General features: G+C 41.6%; 1 protein-coding gene across 1 annotated transcript in view; it reads left to right on the forward strand.

Moving 5' to 3' along the window:
• The window catches only part of LOC8043935 (Down syndrome cell adhesion molecule-like protein Dscam2), a 288,829-nt gene that overhangs the window by 178,553 nt on the left and 86,549 nt on the right, over positions 1 to 23,727 (forward strand). Inside the window, exon 3 of the mRNA XM_042288283.1 lies at positions 7,878 to 8,210. Within this exon, the coding sequence (XP_042144217.1) occupies positions 7,878 to 8,210 (333 nt within the window). The remainder of the gene's footprint in view (positions 1 to 7,877; positions 8,211 to 23,727) is intronic.

The following is a 23,727-nucleotide window of genomic DNA, read 5'->3' on the forward strand; positions in this document are numbered from 1 at the left end:
TGTAACGTACCATTCTTTTCTTATGACTTGAATGAAATTTGTATACCACTGGTCTATATAGGGCCGGACAGTTAGTATAACATTTGCATAGGGCGGTAAGAGATACAACATGCATTGTTTCAAATTAATTTTATGTCAAATGATCTTGTTCATTCAGTAATAAAATAGTTTTGCTATTCTAATCATGTTTAGTCATATTAGCTGAATTTACTCAATACGCAGAAACAAAAACGAAAAGCATGCGATTTAAGGTTGTTAAGTGCATCCAGATACGGTAGTCGTTAAAGCTGTGTTTATAACATAACCCTCTAGCCGTGGTACGAAGATGTGCAAGCCTTCGCACTATGAGATCACATAAAAGCGAAACCTAACGTTTTATAACACCCTTGCCAAACGTTAAAAAGAAGAGGCGGCAGAAAATATACCGTATACAATTTATATAAAAAAGTTGTCTAGACATTTTTTACTGGGCATTAATTTCATACAGTCTGAAGGTCACGTAAATGTGTTTGCTGCACGAAAATTAAATTCCAGGATGCACTTCCTGGGTCATTCTTCGTGTTTGAGAAACATGGTGCGACGGTGAATGAGATTATAATTGCTGCATTTCACTACTAAACAATGCTATCTATATTTCTTGTTTAATGAGATAGTACCGAACTTATATCTAAATAAGTAACGATGTTCGCACGAAGCGCTTTATATTCTGATGATAATATCATCTTCCGCGTTTTGACGCCGCCATCCTTTCGCGTGTTACAGAAGTGGTAAAGATAGAGCACTGCCGCATATATCATGTGCTCCAAATAGTTATAAAATTTGCTTATTTGTTCATTTTAGAGTACGTTAAAAGTACCAGGGAACGCCTTTTTTTTCCTTTAAATTTTGACAAATAACTTTTTCATTAAACCTTTAATGTTCACTGAATGCCGTTAAGGCACCCGTTTTCGTGTCAGACTATTCACTTATACACACAATTTTTTTTAAAGAAATAACGAGTTTTTTTTTGTTTTTTTTCTACAACTCACCGCAAAATAAGCTGCAGCGTGATTTTGACGGCCGTGACGGACTCTAGCACGGACCGGAACTTTTCTCGGCAGTAGGAGAAACGGAGCGTTAGTGGCGAGTTGGAGGTGTGCCTGTATGTTTTACCTCAGTGTTTTACTGCGCCGATGGCGCCGATGCAAACGGCGTCATTTCTTAACCTGCGCCTCTCATCACCACTATATCCAAGAACACATCGCAGCTGAGCAAAATATAATTAGAAATGTTGCGTTACAGAGACAGTGTGTGACTGGTCCAATACGCTGGAACGAATGTTGAAAAGTGCGACGGGTCTTCCATGAAGACCACTTCCTCGTCGGAATCGGACGACAAGGAGTGGCGACTCCAAAGTACGGAATGTTCCGAGCATACACAGACGAGCTTAGACCCGAGGACCCTCTAACCAATGAGCCTGCACCAAGTGCTTGGACGTGGTTCCTCGAGTAGCAAATGATATAACTGCATGCTGCCGTATTTTTTGTGTTTTTTTAAGCTCCTGTCTGAACAAGCTGTAATTCGGGAACTTGAATCAAGCGCGTTAGCTACGACTGCGTCAGTTCTGATCGGAGCGACCGGAACAACCATTCTGCGTCACGCGTGCACACTCCTGCACAAAGCAACAAGCGCAGCAGGTCATCAGAACGGCGGACGCTTCTCCGCCGCCGTCAGCTGTTTCCGTGGTGCCTCTAAAACGAAACGGACGCGCTGCTACTCACTCGAGGAGCAGAAAATGGACGGATAGTTTTCTATAGGCGCAAGCTTCATTAATTTTTTCTTTTGTAAGAAAAAACTCGCAACAAAAAGTGGATGAAAAAAAAAAACCCACCCTAGTACGTTGTTTTGTACGATGACGACTTTAACACACAATTTTACCAATAGTACAAAGTTAGCCACACGCCTTTTTTACGATTTTGACATACGATGTAATCTTAGGAGTGATACAGCAAATTAGAAGTGATGATTTCGTGATCACGCAGTCGTTGCGGGTGTTCAGCTACGCTAACATTAATTACGTTTCTTGTGTTATTACAAGACATCAAAATTCGCATCTTTCATACACTACTTTAAATACAGTACGCACGAGTAATAGATTGAGCTTGAGCTCACGTATGGAACGCGTACAATAAAAAAATCCAGGCGTTGTTCGCGGACACAAGCGCTAAGAAAGCCCGACTATAGTTGAAATAAACCGACACTACGGCACGAGTGTTTCGGCTCTCTTGATGGTGCCGCCAGAACATCCCCGCTCGAGTAGACGGATCTTCCCTTCTAGGATGTGGTAAGTTATCACGCGACACACGATGGGAATTCACAGTCAAGGAAAGTGCTCTACGAGGAACGGTGGGCTTTCACCACGCCGACCACATTGACGATCACCACCAACGTCATGTTTTTCAGCAGATACAGAGGTTGCGTCCGGCATGCATTTCGCGTGGCCGAGGTCTCCTCGACCTGTCAATGGTCTGTCGGTGTGGTCGGTCCGTTCGTTGCCGAACGTAGTCAAAAGTTCAGCCCCGCTCAACTCCTTGCGTTGCGAACGTACGCGAACGAAACGATCGTTTGACGCTTCGCTGCCATGGCAACTCATTGTTCAAGTTTGTGAACGGGCTTTGAAAGCTACTCAAGGAGCCAGAAAACGAAAGTCTGGTTCGAGAAGGAAGCGCGACCGAGGCGAAACCCGTTCAGTAGACGACGCTCGTGGGTTGACAGCGGCGGCACAGTCTGATCTTTCTCTTGTTTCGTTTACGTCACGATCGATGGCGCATGGCTCCGAGCATCATAAAATTCTGAAATTTCCGTCACGTCGCAAATTATGCTACAAAATGCGGATCAGAATACTCTTTAGCAAAACTTCTCAAAATTCGCCGACAATTTATTGTTTATGATTGCGTTTGCTGGTGAGGTAGCTTATTATACTAGAAGCGACGCAAATTTTACTGACCCGCTTTGGCACCGGGGATGCATCGCAGTGAAAACGCCGAGAGCTTTCGAAATGAAGATGGTATAAAAAAGTTTGTTTTTCTTTTAAAATTTATATGCCGAAAAAATTATTATGGCTCACTACTTCTGTGTTTTTACTTTCTTTCCACGTTTTTTACGACGCAAAGTGGATGGAATTCGGTTTCAAGCTCGTTTCATGGCTATTTTAAGCATGTTTCAAATTGGAATCATCTCTCCATTTTCACAATTTAAAAAAGTTAAAGACCGAAGTGTACTTAATTATGTAACTCATCATGACCATTGTCCCCCTATATTGTGTACCCTTGGTCATGCATCTCTCCTGTAAATAGGTCATTAGAGTAGCTTTCACTGTATTTTACAACATTGTAAAAAAAAGCTGTATTGTGCATGTGCCGGCACGGTTCGTTACCATGTGTTTTGTGAGTGATTAGTCTTTACCAGGTTTATTCTAAACAATCTGAAGTCTCTTCATTGGATCCCTCAGCAAAAAAAATTTAAAGTTCAGTTGTATGTGGATAATTAGCCGAGGGCAGGAGGAAGTCGTGGGGCGAACCTTAGCACTGACGAATCATAAGTTGGTGAAATGAGCAAGACTGCAAGAGCTGGGCCTGCGGCTGATGTATCCCCTGAGTCGATCGCAGATTGCTGCATGATCGAAATCCCCGCGGAATGTAATAGAGCAGGAGCCTGGCATTTCCTCTGCGTTGAACTTCTTAGATAAGAGCTCCAAATGTGCTACTATGTGTTTTCTTACAGGCCGACCCATTTATTTGGGAAGCTCTAAGCTGGTTCTTCGCACACCCAATGCAACGTAGTTGTCTGTAATCTAACATAGCTTTTCCAGAGATGCATGGGACTCAGATCGAGGTCGTGCTACGTATTTATTTGAATTGTGGGATGGATCACAAGTAAACCCAAGAAGACTAATAGAGTCCGCATTGGTAAAAAAAGGTTTATAAACCTTTGCGTTATAGCTTTTTGTGGCGTCAGAATACATTTATATCGCAATATTTTGTGTACTTGAAAAGAACAAAAAGAAAATCGCGAAGCGCAGGCTTTGTTTTTTTCTTCGTTTTTGTGACACTCATGTTAATCTCTTGTTATTTTATCAACACGCTCAACGTTCTGATACGCAACTGTTAATGCAACTTCCCTGTGCCGTAAACGTTTCGGTTCCATTAAAACTTTAATTTCACCACATGACTTTTTGCTCTAAACAAATCGGGCAATGATGCAAGCGCCGTTTCGTTAAGGGGTAGTTAGTAACGGAAGACACTCAGTGTGAAACTGAAAAGCGTACACGTACCTTGAATATTGGTACTCTCAAAAGCAATACTTCAAAAGTGCTGGCCCAGCTTATGTTGCAAAGTTTGCATCAGAACGAGATCTGAGCATAAGTATTCGCTATGTCTAGTTCTTTTATTTTGATTATTGCATTTTTGTTTCCTTTCCACCACAATTTAAAATTAACTAAATATTAAAACACTGAGTTTGACTAGAACTATTTTAAATCCTGGAAAGGCATTTGAAGTAGTATTAACATATTTTTCAATTTAAGCAAAAAATTGAAAATTATTCATTAAAATATTTCTTAAATACCAAAAGAATCTGGTAAAGAAAACATTTATTTTCCGAGATATTAAGGACGCTGACTCCGTAGATTACATATTTCTGTCCTGCGAAGAAATCCCTCTACATTACGACAGCATCTCCTTCAATGAGACAGTGTCAGCGTTGTCACTTGACACCGGACTGCGAAAAAAGGAAGATAAACACAGAAGAATAATTTTTCATGTCATTTTTGAAAGTAAAGAAGAGCAATATAAAAGATTAACATCGGCCATTCCCCAAGAACAAAGCCGAATACATCTGAACGCATTCCGCTACCTACACTTCGCCAACAAAGAGAAAGAATGAGAGAGTAAGTTGAAAAAAAAAAAAAACGTTATACGGCGGAAAGTTGAAAGAGGGAAAAGTTGGAGAAGAGGAAAAGTGCGAGTGGGTGGGATTGTAGCGCGCCTTAGGGTCTTGAGAACGGTCATTAGGGAATACCGGTTAAATATGCAGCAGCGGAGCCTAATTTTGGCTCCCAGAGCTGCCCTTAGATAAAGTGGCTGTTACCTTCTTCGGAGGCGGGACTCGTTGGCGTTTTGTTTTTCTTCGTTTTGGGGAATGATGATGAGCCGTCGGGTGTAGACTCCGGTATTTGGATAGATAATCGGAGCTTCGGAAGAGCTAGGATTAAAAACAGTGGTGTTGGTTTTGCATATGCGCATGCACCTTTTGGAGCTTCTAACGAATTTGCGTCATGATATTAAATCCTACAGTTACAGCGAGAAAGCTTAAGACTTTTGAATTGTTACTAAACGTTTTCGTAATGAGACTCATCACTTCGACAATAAAATCGAATGCAGAAATTCAAACCACTGAAAAGTTCACCACAGAGTACCGCATTAAATGTGCATTCCTACCGATTCCTCAGTGTTGTATCCATGAAGCCTCACGTCCTTGCTTTTGTGGGCCAGCCCATGCATAGTTTCGAAATGTGTGCTAAGCGAGTGAAAGAAAACTAAAATAAGACATAATACATTTGATAAAAATAAACGCATTCTAAAAAAATGTTGTAGCCCTTACTTCCTTGTCAGATACACGGCACCCCAAAATCTCATTTCGACGTACGGCACACTGACATCAAACTGACTGCCCCAACTTTTACGAGAGGCTTGATGACGGTGCGATATAAGATAGTAAACAGATAAAGTACGCATCAATGAATAAGAAAAAAATGGATTTTTTTCAGCAGGTCTAAGAAAACCCCGATTACTTTTTTGCAGTCAGTTATACTTATTAACGCTATTTTATTAAGGTGTACAACTCGGCTATCAAACCGCTCGTAAACGTTGGTGGCGTCGGTTGAACGTCAATGCGCAGTACGTCCAATTCAAGTTTAGGGGTGTCGTGTATATCACAAGGGGTGTAAGGGCTACACCCCTTTTCTAATTGTGTATATTAGAAATAGTTATTTCACATAGAGTAAACTTAGAACTGTTTCTGGGATTCCATCTGTAAATACATTCTGTGTGGTGCACTTTTCCATCGTACTATTTAGTAGGAGATTCAACCGTCTCACCCATAGTGGCAAGCTTGGGAACTTCACTGATCAGGACAACATCAACATGGATAATTAGTTTGTACTTTGACGCAGCGCTCGGTCCACATAACCAAACACTGCATCAGCGTTCGGCCAGGGCTCGGGTTCAATTACTGAAGCCCGACGGGGACGCACGACGTGATTTTTTAACTTCATCTCTGTCGACTGAGCGCGGGGAATTGAAATTGGGCACAAGTCGTGTCCAAACTTCGCCCTGCGCTCGATCGGGAAGAGCGAATTAAAAAATTTAATGCAAACTGCATAGAGTTGTTGCACACAAAGCTCTTTGCATTTTCTCTCGTCCTTGCTCCCCCCTCTTACCCCCCCTCTCACCCCCCCCCCCCCCCGCCTCTCACCGATGTTCCGCGTTCTACGCTGTAGACTCTGGTCACCCTAGTTATGCAGGAATTTTGAACTAATCAGAATATGAATTCTCACATAACTTAACAACTGTCATTAAAAACGATAAAATCAATTTGACAATAGGTGTAATAAACATAAATTATCATTTCATTGCGAAGTAGCTAATATTTAGGCACAGCTGTTCCTGTGCATAGCCTTTGCTAATCACAATGTTCGTTGAGATTTTATTTTTGTTTTTTTGGGCGCACATTATATACATTATACCTCAGGCATTTCTCGGAGCCCGGGTTTCAAACGTGAAATTTGAGAATTACAACCACAAAATCGAAACGTTACACAATCTTTGTCGCAAGCTGCAACCATGTCCGAGTGAACTTGAGCACAAGAAGCGGTTATAATGAAAAAGAAACAAAGGACCAAAAAGTGAAGGCTAATAAAGGATGAAAAAGATTAACAATGACGCACTCTTGAGGTGACCGAATCGACCTTTGTTATTTCTGTGAAGTAAATGAACAAAACTATGGTCAGCATTCTCAGGCTATGTGATGTCAAATTCTGCGATCGATGAACCAGACGATCAAGGTATAAAACCAGACTGTCTTTTAATTTTGTGACTCTTTTTTAATTTTTTTATGTATGTATTTTTGATGGTAGGACATGCTATACCCGCTAGTAAAAAAAAAACATTCCGTTTTATTATCTGGTCTAAGCTGTGAGAAACAAAACGCCATAAAACAAGACTGGAAAATCTCACAAATGGCATGACAACCATGTAGTCGTACTGGTATATTATACACTGCGCTCAAAACACAACTAAACCACAAAAGAGATCCATTGTGGTGGTATTGAATTTGTTTCACAATAGCCAAATAAATTTTAGCCAAGCGTCTAGCTAACCAAACGAGTTGTTTTGTTTTTGTCTTCGTTTTTTTTTTACTATGAACACTGAAGCGTTCTTTTCACAACCCTGGATAACCTTTCATTGTAAAAGAGTTCGAAATAGTTGATCGTTTCATATTCGACTATAATTCTAGTTTTACTAGCTGTTAAAGGAACTATAATATGATGTTTTAAACTGAGTGAAGACCAATACATGATGTACGCGGTCTCCTTACCAAGTCAATGGTATCAGAGCGATTATCAGGAGAACACGGTACCGACCCCTACAGTCGTCGCTTTTATTTTTCGCCAAAAGTCTATATCATAACTTTTATTAAAACATTTTTTTTTGTCAGCGTACATTTAATTGTGTGTTTTAATACATCAAATCATTCATATCTAAAAATGACAAAAAAAATGTGCGCGTGTTTTTTTTATTTTTTTAATTAATAAATAATGTTTTCTTGTATCCTCACAGGTGCCTCACTACCTGGAGATGCGCCTTACTTTGTCCGGGAGCCACCAGCTCGACTTCGGTTCGTGAATAGCACCGGTGCCGCCTTGTTCTGCGCGGCGAAGGGGCATCCCGTCCCCGACATACGCTGGGTGACCGTCGAGAGCGAAGTGCGAGCTGAGTCGCGATCGGCGTTGGACATACCGGGGCTTCGGAGGCTGCAGCCCGACGGTACCATCGTGTTCGAACCCTTCCGTGCAGAGCAGTACAGGCAAGACGTGCACAGCGCAGTGTACAGGTGTACCGCAGCGAACAGAGTCGGCGTTCTTGGCAGCAGGGACGTCCAGGTTCGCGCTGGTGAGCATGTTTTCTTTTCTTTTTTTTAATTAGTGTTTTTCATACAATACATCCTACATATATCTTCTGGTAGGAACACTGAAAACTAAAAAGGAAGAGCGTGACGAGTGACTATCGTCGTATTCTTGCTCAGCAGCCAATAAGAGCATGCATCATTAGCCGTTAAGAGCGCCTAAGTGCGAATCACGATGCCACAAGTGTGGACATTTTACACACAAAACAACAAGCAAATAGGACAAGGCACAGAAGACATCTTTCAACTAGAAAGGTCGCCAACGTAAAGATGTCGTGTTGGGTGCTCCACACTATTTGTTAATTATTTCGTGTTCAAATTGAACCTTACCAACACGCTCGGGTTCTAATGGTAGTATGGTTATCCTAATAAGCCGTGAACAGCGGCTTCTTATGTGTTCAGTGCCCACAGTCGTTGGCCGCTTGTTAGAACACACAGGGGCGGCAAGCACCCATTTATTCCCAGCCAATTTCATCGCAAGATTAGACAATAAGAACGCAAAGTACGAATCACGACGCTAGAAATGTGGAAATTATAAGCTACGCCATGTTTTAACGCGTGAAATGCTTTTTTAAGGCTACCCCCCAATCCCAACATTTTGTCCGCTAGTCCGTTCGTCCTTTCTTCCGTCCGTGAATTTTCCGCTAAATTTAGCAGAAAAAGTGGCGTTTTGTAACGTCACTTGATGTCACGTGACCTAACCTATGCACGTTGGGAATATAAACTGCTTGTACCCTATACGTCAGCTCGGTTCTGCCGTTAAATTAAGCGGGAATATATACCTTACGAGACACACCAATCATTTTACAAATTCCCTTCAATACATGTTAAGCATTAGAAAAGTTTGAACGTAAAGGTCGCTATCAATTTTTTCCTTCATTTTAATGTCATAACATAGCAATATGCAATAAGTTGGGATTTTCGTGTATGCCATTATCACTACGCTGTCTCCGAGATTTTGGCGTTGGGCTATATGAAAAGCGACGAAGGAAAAATTAAGGAACGGTCGTGGTTATGTTAAGCTACGCTGTCTCCGAGATTGTGGCGTTGGGCTATATGAAAAGCGACGAAGGAAAAATTAAGGAACGGTCGTGGTTATGTTAAGCTACGCCCCGCGTTGCTTAAGCTGTGATCGTACGTAGTCTGAGGCATTTATTGCAGCTCCGAAGCCAATGAGATAAAAACCGAACAACGAATCACGCAACACGGCCACGTGAGAAGCTGAAAGGTGAAGGAATGCTCGCGAGATTGACGGCGTCGGCGGTGTGTTATGGTAATTGCTCGGCTTTCGACTTACTTGAAGGGGCCAATGATGACGTCACGACGCATTTAGCTGATCACGGGTTGGAGATCAGTTTGTACAATGACAAACTGATCTTTCTCTATTTCGCGAAATTAAAGCGCTTCAAGCTAAATTCTTCCCAATTGCATCGCCATAATATAATTCGTCTGAACAAATACAAATAAACGCGACACCTAACCTGTGTTTTGGGTGCTTCAGCTGCCTCTGAAGCCCTTGGTGGTTATCGTTAAAGCGGCACTGCTTTCTCTAGCAGATCACATTTTGAAAGCCTCACTGTGGTGAAGTAAGAAAAAAAAAAAAAGAACCAACAAATAAAAACCAAACTTTAACGTAAATGTGATTAGCGAAAAAAGTCAGTAAACAAGAAGACCGACGCACTTTGTTTTTATCTTCATTTCTTTAAAGAATCTAAAGCTCCTCCGTGTCCCATCATTCGCTGGAAGTACACTTCGTACAATACAGCTGCTGTCAAACTTTGTGCCCTGTGGGGCACAGATAAAGACATATTGTTTTAGGAGAGAACGTTTCAGCATCTATCTCATAGGGCCGATCCGGAGTCAACATAGAAAATCAACTTAATAATGTTTGTGTTGTTACTAAAAAAAAAACGATATTAAAAAAAGAAAAAAAGAAAACAGTTTGATATCACTTTCTTGTAATGCACGGAGACAGCCCCTCACGGCGAACAATCGACTTTAAAGGATCTCGTGCGTCTCCTTTCACGAGAATCACCTGAGAGAGCCAATCACAGAAATCTACGTAGAAATCTAAAAAAATGCAGAGGTTGAAAGCGTGTTCACTCCTAAAAAAACAGTGCGCAGTAATGTTCAGCATGCCGGAAGCATGTTGAATGCAAGGTTCAGTGCCACAAGAGAGGAAGTTTTTTATTTTTTTATTTTTACACATATTTTCAACAATTAATTCCCGAGCTGAAACTTTAGGCAATCCAAAATATTATTGGGGGAAGTAGATGCACTAGATTGATTAGAGCGTCGAAAGAACCAAGCTAAGGGTATGCCTAGAATAAATCAATCCCATTTGCGGAAGAACAAGGAGCTAAGCGTTTCAAATGCTTGGCATTCCTTAGCTATTTTGTTTTTTCAAAGTTAATCGTATTTTGAGAATCGTAGTTTGTTGGAATCTCTCGATTCGTCGCCGTAATTTGGTCTTTACGTGTACTCCATAAAATTTTCTTGCAGATTTTGAGTACAGATTGTGTTTAAGGGAATGCATTTTATGCTAAAAGTGTTAAAGCCTGTCCACAGTGTACCGTTTCCTTTCGTTCGGTTATGTTACTTGAGCTCACGCCTACTTACGCCGAGAATCACCTCGACATTCGTGTTTGATATGGAGCATGCATTTGCCGGTGACTCCTAACGTAACGTAAGAAAACATAAGAAAACGCTGTTGCGTGTATGAGCCTTTACGCTCTCTGTGCTAACGGGAACGCATTACATGCATGCCCAGGCAACACAAAGCATACGTAGTCTGTAGTACGCAATGCACCTGCTAACACGGCACCTTGATCTTGACGGTAGACTTAATTTTAATCACTCATACTGAATTATAATTACCCTTGTTTAACTAGCGGGGCTTTTGAAATTTAAACCCGGACCCCGGAGTCCTCTGCCTAAGAACTTGGATCGGCGCTTTGAGGAAGAGGCGAGGTAGAACAGGAGGTGCTTGGCTGAGTATCGCTCACCAAAGCCGTCGGTAGCAGGCGACCATCGGCCAAACCAGCTCGGGCCCGAAAAACGAAGCGTAGCTCACAAAGTGATCTCGCAATGTATCAGTGCGGAATATATATATGGTTCTGCGTCTTGGAAATTTATTTTTTGTTCAAATTCGAGAGTGTCTCCTTTGGGCTTATTTCTTGCCACCATTTCGGGGCTTTTCGGCATCCATAAATTGCGTCGAACAAAAATAGTAAAAGTGGCTTATCGGAGACTATGTTGTAGCAAATGGTACACTGGCATGCAATTCCTCGACCTCCAAGGAACATGCGCGTGACCCTAGCACTTGGGAAACGCCTGCGTACAAATATGAAGGAGAATAAAAATATGATATATTGTTCTGAAGCAAGACGATGCCTCGCGGACGGTTTATTTAGAGATGTTTTCTTGGTCAACAGAAAATAAAGTAGTAGACAAAACCGTTTTCCCTCTGAAATGTTCAGGGTTTTCTCTTTTGTGGACAGCTCTCATTCGGGCTTTATCCGTTTTCCCAGAGCTTATAAAACCGACTCGGGCGTTAATATTCGGGGTTTACCGGTATTTAAAGGGACACTGACACCCCCCAAAATTTTTTTTAATTTTTTGCCAGGCGCTTCATTATGGTGTCGGAGGACTACCCAATTTATATTTTGCAACAGAGTAGCGTATTTTTTTAATAAAGCCAAAAGACGCAACTGCGCGAAACCGAAACCGAAACCCGACGGAGGTCGGAGAAGTTGAGAGAAGAGAGCGAGTGGCGGAAGTCACGTGGCTACACCCGACCGTGTGTTTTTTTTGTTTTTTTTTCTCCTTCCCGGTAGCAGACGACATGCGGCGTACGGGAACTGTTCGCCGTGGGATTCTTTTGCAGTTATGTATGTTCCGCTCGTTGTTCTGTACTCCAAGATGAGTTGTTTTGTACATTGAGGAGTTGGAGACGAGTAGTGAGTGCCCGTGGTGAATTTTGATCGGCTTCGAAAAGAATACACCCAAGATGTTGCGTGAAGAGCTGGCTCACATGTCCTGCGTCCGAAACAGAAGTGGCATTGTGCGACAGAGTTTCCGAAAGATCAACGGGATCGCGACCAATGGCTGGCTGCAATTCCTGTAGACCATTTACGGGCACCTCGGAAAGCGGACGCTACCTGATTTATATGCTCCTTGCATTTTGTGGAAAGTGATTACATTGAGTTCGCAGGTGTCAAAAAGGAAATCCCATACCATTTAATTCAGCGACGTGTCGTCCACAACAATTGTTTCTTTTTTTTTTTTTTGTTTCTTCAGTGAGAATTGTAAGAAAAAGAAAAAAATGTAGACATCGAAAAACATGAAAAAAAATAAAAAAAGTTCCACGGGGGATCGAACCCGGTCCTACGGCGTGTGAAGCGGACGTCTTTCCCATTAAGCTACTGGGGCATATCGAAACTAAGAGATCTTTTTCCTTAGTAATAATCAGCCAATAAACTGTAAGTTGGAAAGTTTGCTGCCGATTTTCCTCTAGCAAAAGCACTCCCGGGTCGAAGTCGGGATGCACCGCGCATTGGCGACATTCTCACCTTGTAAAGAAATCGTACGCGTGCATATTCAACTCGAAGTAGACACGTCGTGCTTGACGTTTGCGCGAGCGATATCTTCAGCCACGAGAAGGTAGCGACGGCTCGGCGACGTCTTCGTGCAAATCGGCTTGGTGGCCGGGCGTGTCGTACGGGATGAATACCAATTCTTTTGATCAGTTCCAAATTTCCCTTTTAAAGGTAGACAGAATTCGCCAGTACCGCGAACGACAGTTCCGAAATAGAGGTCCCACGCCCGTCGTCCGCTGCCATCGCCGTCCCTGCGAGTCCCACGATACGCGAAACGACGCACGCACAGAATGCTTCCGGTTGTTTGTGAAACTTTTTTTTCAATCAACGTATTTGCAGCTTTTTAGAAGCCACAAAAAATGGGTTTCATATTTTTTTTCTATTTTTAATATTGAGTGTGTGCCTTCAGTGACCCACGACTTTGATTAAATTTGGTGGTCGCATCGATACCTTAGAAAACGGCCCGTGACCGCGGAAAAGAGAGTGAGCGAGACTCGAACCGGCCAGTTCTTGATCGGCGGTTTTCGGGCGGAAAGAAACCGAATTTCGAGCCGCCAATTCTGTTCTGGGTAGTTGAGCTCTCATATGTCACGTAAAACTAAAAACCTCGGCGAGCATAAATGCCCTGTCAGAGTCCCTTTAAGAGACGTACAGAACCCTAATTATAACGGAGAAAAAGAGAGCGCAACCGTTGTTCAAGTTGCAATTTTGCAAAGCAGCCATTAGATTGCGTTGAAACCGCAAACGACTTTCTCCCCTCGCAATTTGACGTCATAGGACATTCCTGACGTCGCCGCCCGCAGCGTGACGACTGTGTCATTCGACGAAGCAGGCGCGACCTGATGTTATACCACCACTATAACTATAAAGCCAAGCGTGAAGTAACAAATCACGTACCGCGAAGCGAATGCAACACCGTTTAAGGGGGCGCTTCCCCCATTACATGTCACCGGTGCTGAACCTAAGGGGGGGGGGTTGCACAAGACACACGTGCTTAGCTTACGTAGTTGACGTTGAACCTCGTAGGACGGAACACAACCACGCTGATCTCGTGGTGAGAGTTCCTCAGAAGCCCCTTCCGAGGTACCTTGCAAATCCCAAAGCAGGAAACTCTCAACGCGCTACACGTACCCCCTGAATCCAGAACTAATGGAAAATTCTCATCAAGTATATTCATCACGTATATTCCGCCTGAATAAATTTCAGCATGTCTCATTTATTCTCATAAATGTAAAGAGCAAGTGAGAGTGCATACGTGTAACATTTTCGAAACCACCGAAAGCTCCGCATGGCGAAGCATAGCAAATCATTACGCGCGCAATGTTCCTGCACAACATTTGCGTTCTATCGCATTATCTGAACGATCGAGACTAGTCGCTACCTTTTAGTGTAGTACTTCTGGCCAAAACATATCGACTTCCCACTACAGTATAGCATTTGGATTCGTAATGAACCTTACTTAATGCTGTTGGTTAGTTTATTTTATTACGACGTAGCTACTTCTATTCATCAATAAGTGACGCCTTAAAATTCATATAGTTTGGGAAGACAGTGGCTTTCCTCTAATATACCGACCTTACCTGCCAGAATCGTTGTGCCACCACTGCCGGCATGCATCCTGGGAACTGTCGCATTTCTGCACGCGCGGCAACTTTGCTGCCGGTCTGTTCAAGCAGAGCCCGAGTAGACACGCGCAGTCTCGTGCACTAGCCATCTGCCTCCTTTAAACTACAAGTACGGTGCGTCACGCATGCGCGGAACGCGTAGCGAGATCGGTCGTTTTATTTTCCTTTGCGTATTTTTGCTCACGCGTCCATGAGCGGTGAGGCCACTACAAAGAAATCACATCTGCCGCATCACAGAAAAAGAAAAGAAAGAAAGAAATGCTAGAATTTATCGTTTGTCGGGTTTTTGTCTGTTTTGTTGCGAGCGCCATTTCTTTTTCAGTTTCCACCACACCGCAATATAATCTTGTTCAAAAAAGCTACAACGACCTGGCCGGGTTTGATTCAGTTATGTCAGGAGGAACACGCCCGCTTGCCAGTGGCATGTACTATAAAAAAAAAAAAAAAAAAAAAAAATTTATATATATATATATATATATATATATATATATATATATATATATATATATATATATATATATATATATATATATATATATATATATATATATATATAAATATATAAATATATATATATATTTTTTCTTTCTTTTTTTTTTGTATATGCGTTTTAGGAGCATTTGACCACGTTGGACTTCCGGACGGGGCGTTTCTGACAGGGCCGAAAAGTCTCAGTTGTCGTTCCTTTTTCTCGTTCAGGGACTTTAGCTTATTAAAGCACCCCCTATTTCACATGTTCGAAATTATACTTTGGCGTGACGTTTTCATATCAATGAGGTGGTTCCTTTCTTTGTGCCGAAAACCTGACGCAAACTCAGAGTAGAAACGGTGGGTATCGCTGCAACGCGCATAGTTGCTTTATTTTTTATTCTACATTTAGCTTTCTAAATACAAGTGGTACAGTACAAAACGTCGAACAATATGTAAATCATATTTAGCATCGTTGTCTTGCATTTAATTGTTAAGAAGAAAAAAACAGTTATATGGCTGGCGCCTGACCGCTTTCTGGTTTTGCACTCGTGTTACGGAGAACAGTCAGATGAAGGCTGTGTCAGCATTCAACTGGAAGTCGTGTCCACACTAACTGAACACGAATTGCAGTCAAACGCTTACGCCGGGTCGGTTCCCTAATTACCAGTAACGGGATGCCTGCACAACTCTCACACAAGCCGTGTGTCATAGATGAAACCCGCGCTGGCTTTTGGCTGGTGTCCTACCAAGAATGCATTCTGCACTATCGCTTTGTTAACGCATTTTCACACATCGTCAGTTGCCTACGTCTCGCTTGATGTGCTCTAAATATTGCTCGATTGCATCCGAGTGATTCCGCCGGGTCAGATCGCGTGATCAAACATTGTGCCATTGTGCTAGTTGATATTAAGCGAGCGAGCTCCGGGCTTTTGACGCCCTTGCTGAGCGAACCGGCTATTTTCTTTTTTCGGTAATTTACATCATCGGTGAACTTTCTGAATCGGACATTGTTCCCCGAGTTGCCATTGCGGTGAAAAGGGCGGCGCTGCATTATCACGTAGCTCAGCGTTGCATAGTATTGTGTGTTACTGCAGCCTTTGCCACGATTGTGCGACGTTTTCGATTTGTTTTCAAACGTCGCTAGATTGTGTGAAGTATTTAAGCAAAAACTAATGTTCGCGAATATTCAGTCCGCAGGATACCCCAATTTTGCGAGCCGCATGGACAAAACTTGAAGCCGAAAATGAGAAATACTCACACGTGGAGGTCTGCTTACGGCTCTTTGAGGGCATGGGGATCCTAGTGAGTAAGAAGCACTCACCACCAGAGTGTGCATTGCAGTTCTAGGTTACATTGCAGTTCTAGCTTACAGTTACCAAAAAAAAAAAGGTCGAATGGTCGACCGAACTGTCTATACTAACTCTAACAGGGGACGTTTATTCTAATATTTCAATATTATCAAAGCGAAGGATGTGTTATGTTTTTTTTTTCTTCTTGCAAAACTCGTTTTACGAGGATTTTTATCTGTCTGACAAAAACGTTTTCGGGCTTAACATGCACCATGTGCGTTGTAGTTTATGATCTGTCTTAAATGTTTACATGCCTTTTGTGTATCACTAATTCCCCTTCGAGCAAGAATGTTCTATTATAGAATTATCCAAGTAAATAATCTTATTCGTATAAAAAATTTCCCGGTCCAAACAACGGGTATTATAAAAATAATAAAATGACATATAAGAACCACACAAGAATATATACGAAGTTATAAGACATTGATAAGAAGTTCCTTTTAACTTGTTATATAATTTTATATTTTTCTTATATGGTATTATTAGGGTGTTTTATGCTCCTGTATGATCTTATCTGAGCCAAACAAACTTTTTATGTATATACAATATTTCACTACTGAAGCACCAAATAGAAACAATATTAAAGACACCCATAAATTGAAATAATTGTACTGAACACATATATATCATAAGTAAAACTCTGATCTCGCCCTTCAAATAATGTTAGTTAAAACTGCTCCTCGAATTTCGCATATCCTTTACCGTAGATATCCGATACTGTTTTAAGTGAATTAGTGCCTAAGCCTCATAAGAAGCATAAAGCACTAAGTAACATTTGCTAGAACAAAAAAAAACAAAAACAAAAAAAATCATGCAGTACTTGTTTAGTGCACACGTACTGTACTATAGCTAAATCAGTTGCCTGAACGGTACAGAGTTATGCTAGAGGATAAAAGCGCCACTAGAAGATGAATAATTTATAGGAGGACACTACGGAGCATCGTTCTTGAACATGTCCGTCGTCGTTCAGCGCTTTTATCCTGTGCACTAAATAACCAACTAGCCCAAGTGCATACCCTTCTACGGTTACGGATTCAACAACCTTAAAATTCCCGCAGGCGAAATATGTGCTGTAGAGCTGCAAACGCGATTTGTACATTCCACTACTGAGGTGTGTACGTGAAAGAAAAAATAAGTGAGCGAAAAACTTTGATCTGAGGACGCAATCTAAAACCCGCAGATTTGAATGGTCAATCAACGATACAAACTTTAACCGTGATCAGCGAGTCATTCAGAAAAAAAATGTAATTCATCTAAGAAGGTAAACATGTTTAGGTGAGTTACATCACGTCAATAATAACTTTCTGGTTACATACATTAACATTTGTTAAAACAAATTGTTTATTGAAAAAAAAATACCTACGTCTTAGTTCGTTACATTAAACTAATACAACGGAACATTTGGATTGTTGATACAAAGGCAATAACAGCGCGGATATATGAGATTTGGTCGCTCGTTTTTCGAACGAATGCCCAGTGGAGAGTCGAGCTCTTGTCCTTGTCACATATCCTGCATCGTTTTTTTTTTTTTTTTTTTATAACTTCTTTTGGCTGTTTTATTCAAAAGAAGTCATCAAATAGAATATGTTTTTATAATATAATTGTAGATCAGTATAAGTTAGTTCAGAAACATGGTAATATCATATATTCAAACAAAATTAGAAAGTTAATGCTGTCAAAATTGCTATCTAGCATCGTTAAAGCAAACGGCATAGATCTTACGCTAGAACAACTACCTTCGCGTTTTAAAAACCTGAAAATAATCACTGCGCCAATTTCAGATTAACATTAGGCTATGTCGAAGCTGTAAACAAAAACATAATGCTCTATTTTTGATTCATAAATCAAATCGACGCATGCATAATTAATTTCATGAGAAACACAGATAACGCGCTCAATTTGGTACCCTGAATATCCTGGCATAGGACCGTTGTACCTTCTTAAAAAAAGAGCTTCGTTGTCCTTTTTTTTCTACATTGCAACCACACCGAGAGTGAATAGACTGAGTCAAAAAACATCGTGTGCGGTAGCTCATGGCATGTCGTCAACACCAGACGTCATTCGAACACACGCAATTCCACATAAAAAATACCGTGTTTTGAAACTCCGGTATTTCTTACGTAGTAAGCATCGCTACTTTGGGAAACAATCGGGCAAACAACTAAACATATTATAGTCACCAAAATTTCAAATACTCGAATCATGATCATAATTACCATCGTGTAGTCTCCTACACAACAGCCCGCTTGATTACCCGAGGTCAAATTTTTCACCAGTCGATTTCGGAAGGATCGCAACCCTATACTGGGATGCCGATAGTGTCTATCACGTTGGCCGGTAACATCTCGGAATTCAATTAGCTGTGGCACGCAACTTCAGCTTGCCGGTTGTCGCGGAAACGACGTCCTCCTTCCGGCATTTTCGCTCAGAGAAGGCCGTCGTGCAGTGCTCGGAATGTCGAAATACTTGGGACAATTGGCAGTCGGCTGCCAGGCGCTCCGTCACGTCAGAGCACACGACAAAGTAGAAAACTATTTAGCCCAATTAATGAACCCTTTTCGAAAGCTCCCGCCCTCCAGTAGCTTAGCGTCAACTATCCGAAGTCGCATAATTTTGGTCACGCATTCGAACGAGCACCGGACACGAGTAAGACGTTAGCGTTCGCCACATTTTCGGATGCAGTTTTCTCTTCTTTTGTTTTTACACAGGAAAGCGCTTGAATTGCGCCAACATTAAGGAACGAACTTTGTGAAGAAAGCAAAATATGGTGGCCTCAGCATTGCTTGATGTACTGGTCTCTGTTCACATGAAGAAAACATAAGTGAAGCTGGCTCCTTTTATTCACGCACAAAATGTTAGTTTTGAGATTATACCCTGCTCCATCAATATTAATCGCTGACCCACTTTGCGCTTCCTTCTTACAGTTATCGCCATAACATTTTTTATCATTATAGCAGGGAGTAAAAACACGTGAAAAAAGTGATCTGTTCCTCCGTGCGGACAGTGAAATGTCCTCGCGTTTAGCGGCCATTTTAAATGCCGCTTCCACAGCAAGTGCCTCAACACACAAAACGACGACTATAAATTTAACGCGTATCTCGGAGTGAAGGCATAGAAGAGTACTTCGTGTGCTAAACGCCGAAGGAGGTTCATCGGAGCGTTGACGCTCTCAGTGATGAACGCGAGGAGTCAGACGCATTGATGGGACAAAGCGCGTGCCGTGTTGACCGGCTTGTAAGATCGTTTCTTAAAAAAAGTATACCAACTCCCCAGTACGGCTCTCTTATTTCATGATAAGAATGGCGCATTTGTGGCATTTTAAAACAACTGAGCGATCGAAAAAGGGTGCTAAAAGGTGCTGCGTCTTGTGTCGTTTCTTTTACTGAGAATACTGTACTTCGGCAGACCAACGCTAAGATTGCAAGGAGCAGTTTTTCTTCTGTTACTTCTCCTGCGGCTAACGGAGAGGTAAAATGCCCTCTTATCGAATACAGCTTACCTCGCGAGAGTCTAATGACCTTGTCGCCGACAGCTTTTGCATAGATAGCACGGATGAACGCACGCATTTTAGGTGTATTCCCCCTTGAAATTGAAGCGGTGGTTGCCGCCATCTAGCTTTGTGGAAACTTCTGGAGACTGCGGAGGCGGCTGTCTTGGCGAATACGCGATATTGGTGCGTCAGAGGGCACTCCCTCTCTCAAATCAACGTGAAAGTGCAACAGTGTGGACAGTGAGATGCGCCGCTCAGAAAGAATTTTGCACAGTCAAATGCAAACAAAAAACAAAAAAATGTATAATGTGTTCTCCTAGTAAAGTATTTCGATATTTCATCGCCTCAGGCTCCACCAAGCTTCTTTGCCCACACTGTGCAGGCTCAGTTGGTATTAAAAGTGAGAGCTTGGTGACTCTTTCCTCTTACGGGTCTAAGGATGATAATTACCACAGTCAATCTTGTTCTATATCTTACTTAAAGTGTAATAGCAATGATTACCGGCTCTTGAGATGTGACCGTAATTCGAAAGACTCATCTCCTACTTTAGGAGAAGACATTCGTAACAGCACCACAATATTTCTCATGATGTGGCAGTGTGGCCGGGAAAAATATGGCAAACAAATGTGGTCGGATTCACGTTGGCGTCAGTAACGTACATAATCTGCTTATCGGGAAATATCAGAAGCAAGATATGGCAGGAGAGCGGATCACGAAACGGCATATTTGTATACCCTAAGACGGGGAAAAAACACAGACGAAGCAGAGTCTTAATGGCATTTTATGTCTTATTCAAAAGCTACAAGTGATTTCATGAACATTGCATTGGAAAAATAGGGCCCATATTCGGCCGTCTCTGTTTCTGGCACCATAGGGCTTCATGCATTCGACAGCTCCGTTGGCCGTCATTTTCTCATTCAAATGTTCAGAAAATCAGTTATAAATTTTGAATAAGGTATTGTTTTGGGCTGAAACTTTAGCTTTTGATTTCGACCTGTAGCGCTACCTTTGAACAGAAAATGAGCGTTTGGTGATGCGTAGTTGATGTTTCCTGCGAAAAAAAAACAAAAAAAAAACTGTACATTTTTTTTTGCAATACCCTGTAGTTTCGGCCATAACAGATCTTGTTTTGAGGAAAAAAACATGTAGCGTTTAAAAAATGGCGTCGTCGATAATGTGGTTGATACATACCTATGCACACTTCTTGTAGTGTTTAGGTTTAGGCTATAGTCCATTGGCTGTTGTTTTTACTGACTATTTCTTCAAACTTTTATTTTATGCTTGTTTTCAGCTTATATCACACCTCTTCCTGATCAGGCCGTATCATAAAGTTCTGAAGAAACACACTTTAGATATGTAAATATTGCGGTAAAAATGATTGTTGCCTTTATGATGAACAGTCCTTCCCACTCTTCAAAAGAAATAATTTTTCCCTTGAAGGCTTTCAGATCAGTTAATGCTATTACTCGAGCGTTCAAGTTGATTTGAGTAATTCTAGGGTTCATTGATATATTCCGTCATTCGTCTTTACTTGTAAGCATTTCTAACTAACTATAAAAAAAGCACAACGACAAAACAATGTGCTAACAAAGGTTACCATTTTCATTAACGCAAGGCAAAACTAGGCATCGCCGAACCCCCCTATTTCCGCACAAACGCGGCTCTGGTGGTGCGAACCAGATGCCAAGGTATAAGGGCTTCTACTATTACGTTCAAAAGTCTCAAGCGATGCTCAAAACAATTTTTATGATAAATTCAGTCCCGGTCCAAGTAGCCGAAACCGTATATTTTCATACATTTATGGGCTTTTTCGCCCGTTACTTACATTGAGAAAATTAAGAAACACTCCCTATGCCTTCTCAGCCAGATAACGGGAAACGAAGAAACTCAGGTAACTTATAAGTGCGGATACTAGCACAGTTGACGGAGAACGTTCGAAAATTACTTTTTTATGTTGAGGACAAAAATACAAAATATTTATTCAGGCACCCTGTAGTTTACAAAAGCAATAAAAAGAGGCTAATTTTCGTTTACTTTGCATCCTATATTGTACACATACAATAACGCAAGCAGAGTTGGATTCACTCGGGTGTAAAGAAATGCTTTCTCCAATTCAGCTGAGCGCACAAAATAAAAAAAATAAAAAAAAAATATATATATATATACATATATATATATATATATATATATATATATATATATATATATATATATATATATATATATATATGCCAATGTAGCCTTAAGTATTTTGGCACATCGGCATGCAATGCAAAATTATATTGCGTTAACTCTTTTGTTCCGACAAGAGCTGAGCCCTGGCGCACGGTAGGATGCACCTCTCCCCGCGTGTAAATAGAGTTTCGTAGGCAATGACTTGGTTCCGAGTTCGTACCGTCGCTTTGAGCATGGATTGTGCACGGGCCCGCGAGGCTCGCATTCGTTAGCGTACGCTCTACTAAGCCAATCTAGTATCTTAAACGAAGTGCATTTGCAGACTCGGTATCACTCGAGTTAGGCAAATAAAATACACAACAACGTGTGCAAAACCAGGATTTTCGGCAATTTTGTGGGTTACCGATCGTTTTCAGAAACCAGCAGCATGGTCTATTTCGTACACATTTTATAAATGCCGAATACTACCAGCAACTGTGCACATTCACACAGAGAAATATGCGACATCTGCTATCTACGCGCCATGCGCATGTCGCACCCATCAAATACACTCATTTTTTTTCTTTTCAAATCAGTAAAAAAAAAAAAAAAATTAGCGCTTGCTTGGTTGCCTTGTTAGCGCGCTCCTCATTTATCCCATTTATCTGCGAGGCCCTTTTCATTCTTACTGTATCTCTAGATATCATTTTCACGTTCTCACCCGCAAGGTACGCCCTTTAGTTTATTTGCAGAGCGTGTAAGACTTTCCGCACAGCCGCGGGCGTACCTTACTGCGTGAGTTTCAAAGAAGAGTGGGAGATCCTTCAGCAAAGCCTTCAAAGAAGAAGTCCATTTTTTTTAAATTGTGAATAAATGGTCGTAAATTATATACACAGTACAAATCACATACAAAGATGACGAAAACAAAATGTGTATTGCTACGAGACAAACTACTGCACATTTTACATGATCTGAACTAGTCGCATTTCAAGAAACAATCCTGTCCAACTACAAAGACGTCCGTAGCCAATAACTACCACGCCTTCCTCACCATTTACAACCTGCTACGCAAAAATTGCCAAGCAGAATAAAACAACCTAATTTTATTTAGGATGTCGTCATATATCAGACTGCTCGCGTCTCATGATCGTATTAGACGATCTTCATCGGCGATACCAAAAGATACAGTTAATACAATCCAGAGTTTACAATAACTTACCTCGCCAATTCTCCCTTGGAGGCAGTCAAAACTTTTCCGACAGATCCGGTGGAGCCATTGTGTTCGTCGCTGAAGCTTTTCTTTTCCCGGCGAGGTAGTAAAAAGCTTCGTCCCTTCCGCACCGTCGTTTGTGCAATACACAGCTCATCATGATAGCATCGCGTTGCCGCCGAAATCGTAATAAAAAAAAAAAAAAGAGTTTGCAACTTTTTTAGTTAAATCGTCGTACCCTCTAAAATTCGCTGAAAAAAATATAGCCGCTGAATTAAGCGGGAAATTTTCGCGCTAATTTTAGCGGGGAAATTCTTTCACTAAATTTAGCGGCGAATTTTCTCCGCTAACTTTTGCTTACAAATGTTTCCGCTAAATTGAGCGGACATTTCTTCCGCTAAATTTAGCGAAAACATTTCCTACCTCCTCCTCCTCCTCCCTCGTAAAGCAAGACGTGACGTCACGCTTCACGTCATATGGGAAACGTTTCATAATGCGGCGGTGACGCCGCTCAAGCAGGAAACGCGCGCCTCAGAGCTGTACTCTAAAAAAAGACCTACGGCTAGGGCATAAGCAACGGAGCCACCGCCAAGCCTCGCACAAAGAT

This window comes from Ixodes scapularis, unplaced genomic scaffold, assembly GCF_016920785.2.
Source record: "Ixodes scapularis isolate PalLabHiFi unplaced genomic scaffold, ASM1692078v2 ptg001568l_1__unscaffolded, whole genome shotgun sequence".
Classification (NCBI taxonomy): Eukaryota; Metazoa; Arthropoda; class Arachnida; order Ixodida; family Ixodidae; genus Ixodes; species Ixodes scapularis.